The 12,669-nt window shown below is 32.1% G+C and overlaps 2 protein-coding genes across 3 annotated transcripts in view; one reads left to right on the top strand and one right to left on the bottom strand.

The window, feature by feature from the left end:
- The window catches only part of LOC109211207 (WAT1-related protein At1g09380-like), a 4,334-nt gene extending 1,972 nt beyond the window's left edge, over positions 1-2,362 (bottom strand). The window contains exons 1-2 of one of the 2 annotated variants that reach the window (XM_019374709.1): positions 2,040-2,361; positions 613-675 (exon numbers count right to left, since the gene is read on the bottom strand). In XM_019374709.1, the coding sequence (XP_019230254.1) occupies positions 613-675; positions 2,040-2,215 (239 nt within the window). In that variant the 5' untranslated portion in view covers positions 2,216-2,361. Of the gene's footprint in view, positions 1-612; positions 676-2,039 lie in introns of both variants that reach the window. The other variant, XM_019374710.1, reaches the window with a different exon arrangement.
- A 7,110-nt stretch (positions 2,363-9,472) lies between these two features.
- Positions 9,473-12,617, top strand: LOC109211204 (WAT1-related protein At1g09380). Its single transcript, XM_019374705.1, has 7 exons — positions 9,473-9,791; positions 10,730-10,792; positions 10,888-11,004; positions 11,189-11,441; positions 11,549-11,707; positions 12,015-12,166; positions 12,264-12,617. Exons 1-7 carry the CDS (start codon positions 9,613-9,615, stop codon positions 12,451-12,453), a joined length of 1,113 nt encoding a protein of 370 aa, XP_019230250.1. The 5' UTR covers positions 9,473-9,612; the 3' UTR covers positions 12,454-12,617.
- Positions 12,618-12,669: the final 52 nt, after the last annotated feature.

Genomic DNA, 12,669 nt, shown 5'->3' on the forward strand with positions numbered 1-12,669 from the left:
CCCCCCCCCCCCGTTTATTCTTTTTCAAAAAAAAAAAAAAGAGACGAGGAACCCTGAACTGAAATAAATAATTGTTCCGATGGAACCTTTGTAATAAAAATCTAAGAATATAAAGGGACATGCGTGCTACTAAGACTATCAGTGAGCAACTAAAAACTACCCACTAACCTTCTACCTTAATCCTCGACCTCCACACCCTACTATCAAGGGTCATGTCCTCAGTAAGCTGAATCATCGCCATGTCCTGTCTAATCACCTCTCCCCAGTTTTTCTTAGACCTACCTCGACCTCTTCTCAAACTCGCCTCAGGTATTGTATTTTCTATTGTTGTTATTTGGTACTACTTATTCTGTTGTCCCTTTTTCTTTTCTCTTCCCTCTTTCTTCCTTTCTTGCTTTCCTATTTTTCTTATTACCCTTCCTGAGCCGAGAGTCTATTGGAAACAGCTTCTCTATCTGTTAGGTATAGGGGTAAGGTCTACGTACAGATCACTACCCTCCCCAGACCCCACCTGGTGGGAACATACTGGGTTTGTTGTTGTTGTTGTTGTAATTTGATTCAAAGATTTAACCATGTAAAAGAAGGAATAAAGGGTGGGAAGTGATTTCTTACCCGAAAATAGAACACAAAAAGATTAGGAAAAGTGCAGAGGGTGTCAATTTAGGTCTTGTTTTCCTGTAATGGGACAAAAATCTTCAGTCTAGCAATGAACATTATATTGGGGAAAAAGAAAGTAATATTATTGGGCACAGGTTTGATAATATAATCTAGTATACACATGCTTTTTATTATTGGTAAAATATGAAAAATTAAAACTGGTAGGGAGGTGACTCAACGCCACCATAAAGCAGACTTTAATTTAAAAAAGAACGAAAAAAAGAGCATTACTCGAAAAGCTTCTTAAATATACTGCACTAATTTGATATGTCATTGGGAACCATAGAATGAAAAGAGAAACTCCCTTTAATAAAAGTTTCTTGTCACCAAATCCCTTTGCTTTGATACATATACTAATGTATATGAGTAGAATACTCTATTGTTCGTGAGGTTCAATTTTATGATTCATCGTAAATATTATTTAAGTTTTTATGATTTTCTAGGATATCGTAATTAAATATAAAATATTTTTGTAGGATTATTTTGTTCTATTTAATTATAAGAGATCATTTATTTACTTTTATTTTATGAACGTCGAATATATTAATATTTATTTGATGTCAAATTGAAAAGAAAAGTTGATACAAGCTATATTTTTATACTTCTTGCATGTGGCTGTGTGTATGCGCGGCTGTATGCATGTGCTGAAATCTGACTATTGTCTCAAAAAAGATTAGAAGTCTGAGAATTTTCTTATTTAAATTTGGTGTGAATTTAAATATAGAAATTTCAGGATAAAACCTCCTTTATTATATTTAGAAACTACATAACAAGTGTTACAAACTGTAACTAGCTAATATATGTGCGGATACTACTTTCAACCCTTAGCTTATCAATTCTTAGAGTAAAACATTGGATTCATCTTAATCTATATTTTGAGATTGGTTATCCAATTTGGTTAACCATTTTCTAAGTGGATAATATGGTTTTTTATCCATATTCGACCCGTTTTTAAATGGTTCATTATCCAACCCATTTTTTGATGGATAATATGGGTGTATAACTGTTTTCTTTTAACCATTTTGCCACCTCTAGCAGATGCTATGGAGAGAGATGAAATGTTCACGAAACACCGATAAACGAACAGTTTTAGACAGAAGACTAGATTTCAAATTACATAGCTAGAATGAAATAGGTATATATGTGTCGTCAACCTTGTGTATACTTATCTTATAAAAAATGCAGTAAGAAAAGGTAAAACTGTATTTTGAGGTCTTGAGTGCCTAACAAATGGAAAGACCATAAATAACAGAGGAATTACTTCTACTTGATCTCAATATATCGTGAAGAAATATTTTACGAGAACTAAAAGAAGGAACTGCAGAAATCAGGATATATATTAGAAACATATATTTGCATAGGGTTTGAGTACGTAAGATTACCTCTCGAAGAAGTAAGCAAAGGGTGCAATAGAAATGGTGGCAAAAATCTGGCGATAAGACAAGTGAACAAAAGGGTCCATTCCTTCATCCATAACAAGCTTTGATATGATAGCCGTGCCAGCACCACCTAATTGCACCATCACCATCAGAAAGAATGGCAATGAATCTTTCCCCATTTTTTCCAATCAACAATTCCTCAAACAAGAAAAAGGAGATTTAATTTGTAGGAAACTATAGTTACATTACTATATATGTTGTATACTTCGTTTAAATAGAGAAGAATGAGGTTAGGGTGTGAAAGGTGACTGTCAGGGGCGAAGGTACTTGGCCCTAAGGGTGGTCAACTGACAAACCTTCGTCGAAAAATTACAATGTATATATAAGTAAAATATAGTATTTTAATGCTATATAACATATATTGAATACTCTTTATCGATCTTTTTTTTTTACTTATTTCAAATTTAAACACCCTAAATAAAATTTCTGACTTCGCCATTGATGACTGTGTATATATAGTGATGACCGGCTATAAGAGTGAGTCTTTAGAGATACAAATAATTAGGGAAGAACTATATAGAAAGACACGTGCAACGAGAAGGATGGGAGCTTTGTTATTGGATAAATAAACAGTTTTCTAACAAGAAAGACATGTGTGCACTCATTAATGGACCGGGTGAATATTCAATTTATACACTTAAACCTCTCTATAACAGTCTCGTTTGTTCCTAATATTTTTAAATGTTATAGCAAAGTGCTGTTGTAGAGAACATATATTATAACATAACATAAAAATTGGTTCCGAAAAACTTGACTTTTATAATAAAGTGTTGTTATATATAATGTTATTATAGAGAAATCTGACCGTAAATATAAAATTTTATTTGAATACTTTATGAATAGTTTTGCTAATTACCTACACGTGATTGTTCCCTATTTAAGTTTTAGGCGGCTTTCATTAGTTGATTACATTTTCAGAAAGTTAAACTTAAACAGTTGTAGTTGTTGGTATATGGGTCCGCCAATAATTCAGGTCATGTTTGGACAAACGAGAGTACAGATGAAGTCACATGGATCATGCTACCGAAATTGGGCATCGAATCGAGCATATCAAGCATTAGTTGGAAGCGTCCTATTTCATTGCCTCCATTTAACTTATGCCTTCATTTTAAATTTTTTATTTTATTTAGTATCCAAGTTTAAACAACTTCAGTTCTTTTTCTCCTCTTTTTTCTTCTGCTTATTCTTCTTCTTCGGACAGTAATTTTATATGGCGTTTGTGATATATTTAAGGTAGTTTATGATATTTTATAGTGGTGAGCTGCTGTGACGCTTTATTTTTTACTATTGCTTGGGGTTCTTCTTCTTCTTTTTCTTAATTGCAAAATGGGTTCGTTAGATTTATTGTTGTTTTGACAAATTGATGATTGGGATTCATTCTTGATGATATTTGGAGGTTACGTTTCAAATTTGAGCTCATTTGGAGTAGATTTAGGTGTTAAATTGTATATTAGATTGTTAAAATTCGAAGAACAAATTTCTGTTTTTGGCAATTTTCACTTCAGACTTATTTGGCCTTAAGTGCATGAAAACGTTGGTTGCACGTCAAACCTATTTGGCCTTAAGTGCGTGAAACCATTGGTTGCACTTCAAACCTATTTGGCTTTAGTGCATCTGAAGTGCAATTTTTTCACTTCAGATTTTTTGGCCTTAAGTGCATGAAACCATTGGTTGCACTTTAGAACTATTTGGCCTTAAGTATAGTTGAAGTGCAATTTTTTCACTTCAGACCTCTCTGACCTTAAGTGCATGAAAATATTTATTGCACTCCAGACCTATTTGGCCTTAAGTGCATCTTAAGTGTAAATTTTGCACTTTAGACTTAATTGGCCTTAAGTGCATTGCACTTCAGATTAATTTTTTTTTAACTTCAGGCCCGTTACGTTTGAAGTTGATCGTAAAGTAGGTAGACTTATAAATTTTTTTATAAAATGGATATAACTTCAATTATGACACAAAAAAGAAGTATAGATGCAAAAGCCCCAGCGATTAGACATGAATGGGCCTTCCCTATAACATATTGCTGATGCAAATGAATGTGCTTTAAAATAGAAGTCAAACGGGCCTTAAAATGGAAAAACCCAAACTAGGAAAGTTGCCCAGAAATTAGGCAGCGAAAAAACGCTGGGCGGACATCTTTTAAGTTGGGTTGTGTATAATTTGCTAAATATCGAATTATTGTATCGAAATTAAAAAATTTAGTATTTGGTATTCGATGTATTCGGTATAGTTTTTTGTTTAATTTTTTAAAAATATTGGTATTAGGTATGATATTTGGCATTTTAAAATGAAATACTATACCGTACCGAAATATATATTACATTACATAATACACATATTATTAATTATAACATAAATATAAAAAATGTAAAATTTTACTTCTTTTTTTTTCTCTAAGTTTATCAATTAACTCTAAACAAGTAAGAAGACATTTCTAATTATCAATTTATTCCTTTATGTATAGTTTTCTATCTATGGGCTGATATTTGCTGGTTTTGGACAACTTTTGTCGACACACATTTTCATTGTACTTTAATTAAGAATATTACAGTTTAAGGCTCAATGCACTAGTTAGTATTCAAACCGAAGTAACGAACCGAATAAACCGGAATCGAAAGGAGAAAAATAGAAACATACCGAATTTAATTAGGTACGGTATTAGTATAGCATTTTAAGAAACCAAATACCAAAAACACCGAACCGAAATATTTAAATACCGTGCAATATCGACTGACGAACACCCCTATCTTTAAGACCACAATTTATATTTTGACCTAATTTCAAAAATATTACTTAACAAGTAAAAATTCAAAACTAATAAAATATGTGATATAGAAAATTGAACATTCATTACTTATACGTGGTTAGAATTGAGTGGGTAATGTTTTATTGAGCTTATATTGTCTATTTTTTTAATGATTTGAACTGGTTTAGTTGGAGAAATTGTTACAAGTGTATTTTTATCAAAAGTACTTTTCAAAAATTACTTTTGAGAAGAAGTTATTTATTTTTACTTTTAAAAAGTTATTTATACTTATATTCAAAAGTACTTTTTTCCTTTTAAAAGTTTGGCCAAACACTTTCACTTTGAATAAAGCACTTAAAAAATTTGACCAAAAAAAAGTCTGACCAAACAAGCTATTAATTTTGCATTTGCTTAATAAGCTTAGATGGAGAAGTAATAAAGAGATCCTGAAAGAAAATTAACAGAAACTGCTATAATTAAGTAAAGAAAATGTAGACCATAATCATAATAAGAAAGATAAAATCAAGAAACGTAAACAAAAGCGAAACGCAGAATGGAAGCTGAGTCACGGGTTGGATTCAAAGTCAGAGTTTCGATCTTATCATAAAACATTCCCAGAATTGTTGCCCTCGAAGAAGGGTTGGAAATAGCTAGGAGAAGGGTCCCATTTCTTAGCTCTACTTCTACGTGCTTTTGCTTGTCATTTGATTGTTGCGTCCCAAATAAATTATCCAATAATATGATCATAGGTATATATATTACTATGGCATGGTTTAATTTATTTCTTTGGTCGATGTGTTTTACGGAAATGTGATTTCGTATTAAATTTCTCAAATTATATTGTTGTATAGTATGTTACACAACAATTATTAGCTCTAATTATTGCATGGTGGAACAGATTGAATTTAATTTCGTGGCTGCAGTTTACGTGCCCTCTTTTAGTTTTAGTAGAATTAAGTGATGATAAGAACAAACAATCTAAGCTGCCTTTTTATTTCAAAGGGTAGTTCACACGAGAGAACAATCCCTTTACCGGATCACCAACTAACAGCTTGTTTGGATGGTTGTTCCCCGTTGTATCCTATTGTATTGTCATCTCAAAATGATGTTTGTTTTGATTGTTTCATTAAAATTGATTGTATTGTATTATTAAATTCATTGTTCCGGAACAATGAAAAGTCTCCTTTTTTGAAACAACCGATTTGGTGTGGTGGGATTGTTTCCTTCTTTTCTTTCCAACTATGCACTAAGTTATTACTCCGCAATTCTATTTTATCCTTTTCCTTTTTTTTTTTTTTTCTATTTTAACTCCAAATCTCCAACCTAATCCTACTTAATTTTTTTCCAGAACTTCTACCGCCAACGTTAAAGGTGTTTTGCCGCCTTCTGTTTTATTTTTTCCTAATTTACTTTTAACTCAATTCTAATTAGATGTGCTCATTTGTTTTGCCTTCTTCTGTCTCGCTCCTTTGTTCTATTTTCTTAAGGTGTTTTGCCTTCTTTTGTTTTATTTTGTAAAATTATTTTATGCATAATTTTTGATAAATTTAATATTTAAATAATTAAGGGTATTTTAGTAAACTTATCAGTTACAGTACAGTACGATACAGTTAAAACAAACAACAAAATATTATTTAACAATAACGAACAATACAATCTATCTAAATATTGTATTTATAAAACGATACGATACGATACAATACAATACAATACATTATAAAACGACAGAGTACAATGATCCAAACAGAGTGTAAAGTACAGTACAATGTCTTTTTTTCTTTTTTTCAACTTAAAATTTATATATTTATAATTTAAGTGATCAAAGTCAGGGTAACAATAATGACACTTATCGCTATGCTATTGCATGTTTACTAAGATCATCATAGATTTACTAAGATCACCATAGATTAATTTCATAACGAAAATTTCACTTTAAGAGAGTACTAGTCTCTAAACGCTCCGATTCAGTTATTGGGGCCGTGAGAAATGATCTCACGTGATCAATCACAATTTGAACTGAGTAAAATGATTTTGTGAAGATCTCACTAGGGGCAGATCCACCCTTATATTACCGGATTCATTTGAATCCACTAATTTGAACATGAGACATAAATATATGTGGTAAAAGTTAATAAAGTTATAATAATTAGTAAATATGAACTTATAACTTTACAAATATAATATGTTCAATATTAAAATATTAAAAATTGAACCTACAAAATTTAAATTCTGAATCCACTTATGTTCCCACCTTGAAGGTGGCTTTTAATTATTAAAATAAAAAAATTAGTGATTTCTTTAGGTTTTCCCGTCCCATATATCCAAGAGTGTTCGAGGCACGCTTTACGCATTGGACTAGAGGTGAGCAAAATGGTTAAAACAAAATAGTTATCCACCCGTATTATCCATTAAAAATGGGTTGGATAATGAACAATTTAAAAACGGGTCGAATATGGATAAAGAATTATATTATCCACTTAGAAAATGCGGTTAACCAAATGGATATCCAATGGATAACTAATGTGTTTAACTTTTACATTTGTAAAGCCTCAAATTGGAGTTCCTCAAGTTTGGAAGACTAGGAATTCTCTCATAAGTTATCATATTTAAAAAGCCATGGATAATATGGATATCTATATTATCCGCCGGATAAGCCCGTTTTTATCCGTCTCAAATACGCGTCGGGTCGGATAATTTATCCGTTTTTTTAAATTACCCATTTTGACCCGCTCATACCCGACCCGCCCGTTCGCCACTCCTACATTGGACGATCCACCCTCGTGCACCTCAACATTTTCTCTTTTGATCGGGTGGGTTCAAATAAAAAGAAGAATTTTTTTGTTTACTTTACTTACTTTCCTTTTCCTTATATCAATAACTAAATCAAAATTGTTCGCTTTAAAATCGAAATTGGAGCCGATACAATTCAACAGAATCTAAGAAATGATCAAATTCGAAAATAATTTCTATTTAGCTTCTATAAATATCCAAGTTTCATTTTTGAGTGAAGTTAGACGATACAGCTCTTATTAGTTTAATAGTTTACTTAAGAGTTATTCAATGAATCGGTTGATTCAAATTGTGGGATGGATTAATGTTACAGATGATTCTACAATTAAATATTTGGTAACCTATAATACTGTTTTGCGCATATACAATGTTTAAATTAATCTTAGTATACATTATTATTTTTTTATATTATGTAATATTTTTTATACTTTAATCTGTATTAAACTTGTTTTAACTTTCAAATATAAAATAAAAAATTCATAAGCTTACAGCTCGCACTTTATACGCACCCAATTACAAAACGTCATGGCTTGTAGCTCCGTCTTTCAAAATAGTAGTGTATTATAAATGTATCTTTAGATTGTTACGTATGTACAATTGTTCTGTTTGCAAATACTCTATAATCGATAGTCTTGTTCTCTTAATACTTCTTCCCAAAGAGGAAATTGTTAACTTTAGTTCGTTTCGAACGTGGATCTCGCATCAATGTGCTAACCTCTCGTGACATTGTCTACCTTCCATGAATGATTGAAAAGAAACGTGTACAATAACCCACGATTCTAAGTTTCTAACCCCCTAAGAAATGCGTGAGCTCTCTTCATCTATAACGGTGGCGTAAATTATATCATCCAGTAAAATTATTCAATATAAACTCTATCAAGAAAAAGAAAGAGAAATTTTTACTAATTCCTTTTATCAATAAGACAATATATTCATTCCTATGATTCTTGAAGACAAAAACAACCAATTGTATAACAATTATTATATGAGTCTAACCTCTATACATGAGAGTAAAAATTATTGAGTCGGTTAAAAAATAACGTATCAGTGTTCATAATAAGTGCAATTAGTAATCTAAAAATATATAATAGGCAACTTGCTATACACATATTATATTATACTTAATACTCCATCCGTTCCAATTAATGTGAACTTGTTTGATTAGACGCGAAGTTTAAGAAAAAATGAAGACTTTTCGAATTTGTGGTCCTAAACAAGTTAAAAGGGGGTTCAGAGTATTTATATGGTTATAAAAGCTTCTCATTAAGGGTAGAATTAAAAGTTTAAACTAAATTGTTTCCAAATTTAAAAAGAGGTCATTCTTTTTGAAATAGACCAAAAAAGAAATAGGTTCACGTAAACCGGAACGGATGGAATACCATATTTTTCTTTACATTACCTGGTGCATATGAGATAAATTAAATTGAAATACAAGTCCAAACCAAATTGAAATGAAACCGTCAAATAAGTCCATGCTTTGGTGACATACACAAAATGCTTTTGTCGAAGGTGACATGGCAAAATGTAAATAGAAATTTGGTTGCTGCAAGCTTCTGCAAAAGAGGCCAAAGCTGGCAATCACTAAAGATTAACTGAAAGCTACTTTATCTCCTCAATATTCTTGATCTTATGCAAGAATTTAATGGCAAGTTCTATGCATGAAAATAAGCTATCCATGTCCTACAAGAAACCCCTTCCTATTGACGGTTGTACTTTGGTTTTTTCCCCCTTAGTCTCTTTTTCCCATTATACAGGTCATTTCTTGAGCTTCACAAAAATAGACCCTCCTGCCCTCTAGATCTTTCTTGTATAAATATCACCAAAAGAAAACCCTTTCTTTCTCTCTCATTTCTAGTCTCTTTATAAAGCCTCTTTTCTTTCTTTTATTACTAGCTAGCTATTTGTCTTCTTTCTCCATTTCTCATTCTTCTTGTTCTCAAGAAGTTGTGAATTTGGAGGAAGAAGGAAAAAATATTATTAATGGCAAGTCATGACTTGTTGCCTTTCTTGACAATGGTGATTGTGCAGTTAGGTTATGCGGGCATGAATATTATTTCAAAACTTGCCATGGATTCAGGGATGAACCCTTTTGTTCATGTGGCTTACAGGCAAATATTTGCCACCATTTCTATTGCACCCTTCGCTTATTTCTTGGAAAGGTGCGACATCATAAATTAAAACCTACAGTCTGTAAACTACTGCACACACCAATTATATATGGCTTTCCATTTTCTTTCTCAAACTCTTTTTTCAATATTTTTCAAAGCTTGATTGCATGCATCGTACAGTAATCTTTTACTCATTACTTTATTTAGCATGCTTTGGTTGGTTAATTCTCTCTGACATTTTCATGCACTGGTTGGGTTATCGATCGGTTACTTTTTTAGTTCTTGGAACCATGCAAGGGTTCACGAAATTGTCATGGCTTCACTACTTTCATTCTTGCTTCTTCTAATAATTTGGCAGCTCCTAGACTTTTTAGTCTTTGCTTTTTTGTTAAAATATTATTCATTATTTATTTATTTTTTTAAAAACGGCGTGTATCTTTTTTCCGCAGTATCTTTTAGTTATCCCACTAAATACTTTTAGCAGGCTGATAAGCTGCCCTTGCGTAAGAGAAATAAAATGGGACAAAAAAATCCAGATTATTTTATGAATGATCAATTGGAGAATTACGGAAACCTCAAATTATACCTTGCTGGAAACTATTTACCTACTCTTAGCATGTATAAACTTGCACACCACATGACTTCTACACTTAAAAAAATGATAAAAGAACTTACTTTCTCATTCTCAAAGATGTAGTTGTTTACTTGTACGAGATCAACTAATTTAGCAAAAGTATAACCACATATCGCGGGGAAACTGATATAGTATAAACAATAGTACTAACTTAGTTATACAAATTTGTCATTTGACATTTCACCTTCACGTAAAATGATCAAATTTTCACGGTAAGGGAATTCTCATCTACTACTACTACTACTACTAGTCTTCTCTAACATTTTTTTTTCTACGTTACGTATTAATGTACTTAGACAAAAGCGTGAATGAGTTTTATCTTCTTATTTGATCTCTGAAGTGGGTTTTTGTGCAGGAAAACAAGGCCAAAGTTGACTCCCTCTATCTTTTTCCAGATCTTCTTGTGCTCTATTTTTGGGTGAGTCCGCAGTCTTTTGTTTTCCTTCTTCAACCTTTTCTAGTTGCTCAATTTTCCTTTGAATTACTGACGAAAGCTCTCGATAAATTTTGCAGGGTAAGTATGAACCAGATCACATACTTCGTTGGCCTCAAGAATACCACTCCAACTATTGCTTGTGCTTTGTCAAATCTAACCCCAGCAGTCACTTTCCTTCTAGCTATCCCTTTTGGGTAATCATTCGTTCTAACTATCATCTCTCACCTGTTTTAATATATTTAACTACACCAACTCGTGTAAATTTTTTTTTAATTTTTTTTTTTTTGCTGTATCAGTGTTTGTAGCTTAAATCTACTGCTAGTAATAGTTTTTAACTCTAGTTCTTTAATTATAAGTATATATATTTGGTTTCGGCAGACTTGAAAGAGTGGGACTTGGGACAAAAGCAGGGCAAGCAAAGATGCTAGGAACCATATTATGTGTAGGAGGTGCTATGTTATTGTCATTTTACCACGGATCTGTAGTTCCAATTGATCAACCAAACATCCACTGGAAATATGCACAAGACATGACAGAAAACAAAAGCAGTACCAACCATGGAAATTTCATGTTAGGACCTTTTCTCCTCATAGTTAGTGCTATTTCTTGGGGAGTTTGGTCCATCCTTCAGGTGTGCTATTATCATATTTTATATTCTAGTTTACCTACCTCTTATATATTATACTAGTGCTATTTATTGAAGTTTATTTGTCTCTATTTTGATATGTTGATGCTCAGGCAAGAGTAAGCATGGATTATGCAGCTCCCTATTCTAGTTCAGCATTGATGTGTCTAATGGCCAGTTTTCAGTGTTTGATCATTGGCTTTTGCTTTGATCATAATCTATCTGATTGGTCCTTGAGCCATAGCATCAGAGCTGTCTCTGCTATTTATGCGGTATATCCTCCTAAATTATTACTATAAAATTTAACTTTCTTTATATCAATTAATAGCGTTATAGAATTTTTCCAATATCAAGTACATCATTTAAAAGATAAGTACATGAAAGTGGAATAGTAGTTATTTGAAAAATAAGGCAGATTCACCTGCTACAACAAAGATAAATTGCGTAACAGTGCAAAATTTATTTACACAAGTTAAATACACTATTTTACATCAGATACATCTTCTAGAATTCCTGAATATTGTTCACAGTATTCCAAAAATGGACTAATTAATTAACTCTTTTACATATAAATTGCAGGGAGTGGTGTGTACTGCATTAGCATACTGTCTAATGTCATGGTGTATAGAAAGAAAGGGTCCTTTGTATGTTTCTGTATTCAATCCCTTATTGCTAGTGATTGTGGCCATTCTCAGCTGGGCTTTGCTTCAAGAGAAAATCTACATCGGAACGTAAGTTATTAGAGTATATATATTGAAGCACCTCTCATTATATTACCATTGATCCTATTAACTAAATCAAAATGTGTGTGTTCTGGAAAACTTTCAGGGTCGTAGGGTCAGTTTTGATAGTTTTGGGACTGTATGGAGTACTTTGGGGGAAAAATAACGAGATGAAGCCAATTAAGTTTGACGAAGAAATTGGTGGAGAGATAAATGGTGATAAAGAGAAGGAGAAAAAGGACATGACAATGCAGTTATATGAAGGGAATAGTATCGTTGTTCATGCTACTAAATGATGGAAAGAAAAAAAACAGAAGCAAGGCAAAATGCATGGCCTCGTAAATTTTCCTTATCAAGTAGTTGCAGAAGGATAGTATTTAGCTGACCAAGCATAAAAACTTTTCTGTACCATTACATCTATCAGTACCATTGCTTTCTCATTGCAAAATTAGATAGATAACCTCCTCTCTACATTCTCTTTTCATTTTCAACTGAAGCATCCAAACCCTCCC

This window comes from Nicotiana attenuata, unplaced genomic scaffold (genome assembly GCF_001879085.1).
Source record: "Nicotiana attenuata strain UT unplaced genomic scaffold, NIATTr2, whole genome shotgun sequence".
Classification (NCBI taxonomy): domain Eukaryota; kingdom Viridiplantae; phylum Streptophyta; class Magnoliopsida; order Solanales; family Solanaceae; genus Nicotiana; species Nicotiana attenuata.

Excerpts from the sequence above, each read along its gene's own strand:
- LOC109211204 (XM_019374705.1), top strand. The coding sequence starts at position 9,613 with ATGGCAAGTCATGACTTGTTGCCTTTCTTGACAATGGTGATTGTGCAG. Across the intron at positions 9,792-10,729 it reads TTCGCTTATTTCTTGGAAAG|GAAAACAAGGCCAAAGTTGA; the intron begins GTGCGACATCAT and ends GTTTTTGTGCAG. Across the intron at positions 11,708-12,014 it reads CTGTCTCTGCTATTTATGCG|GGAGTGGTGTGTACTGCATT; the intron begins GTATATCCTCCT and ends TATAAATTGCAG.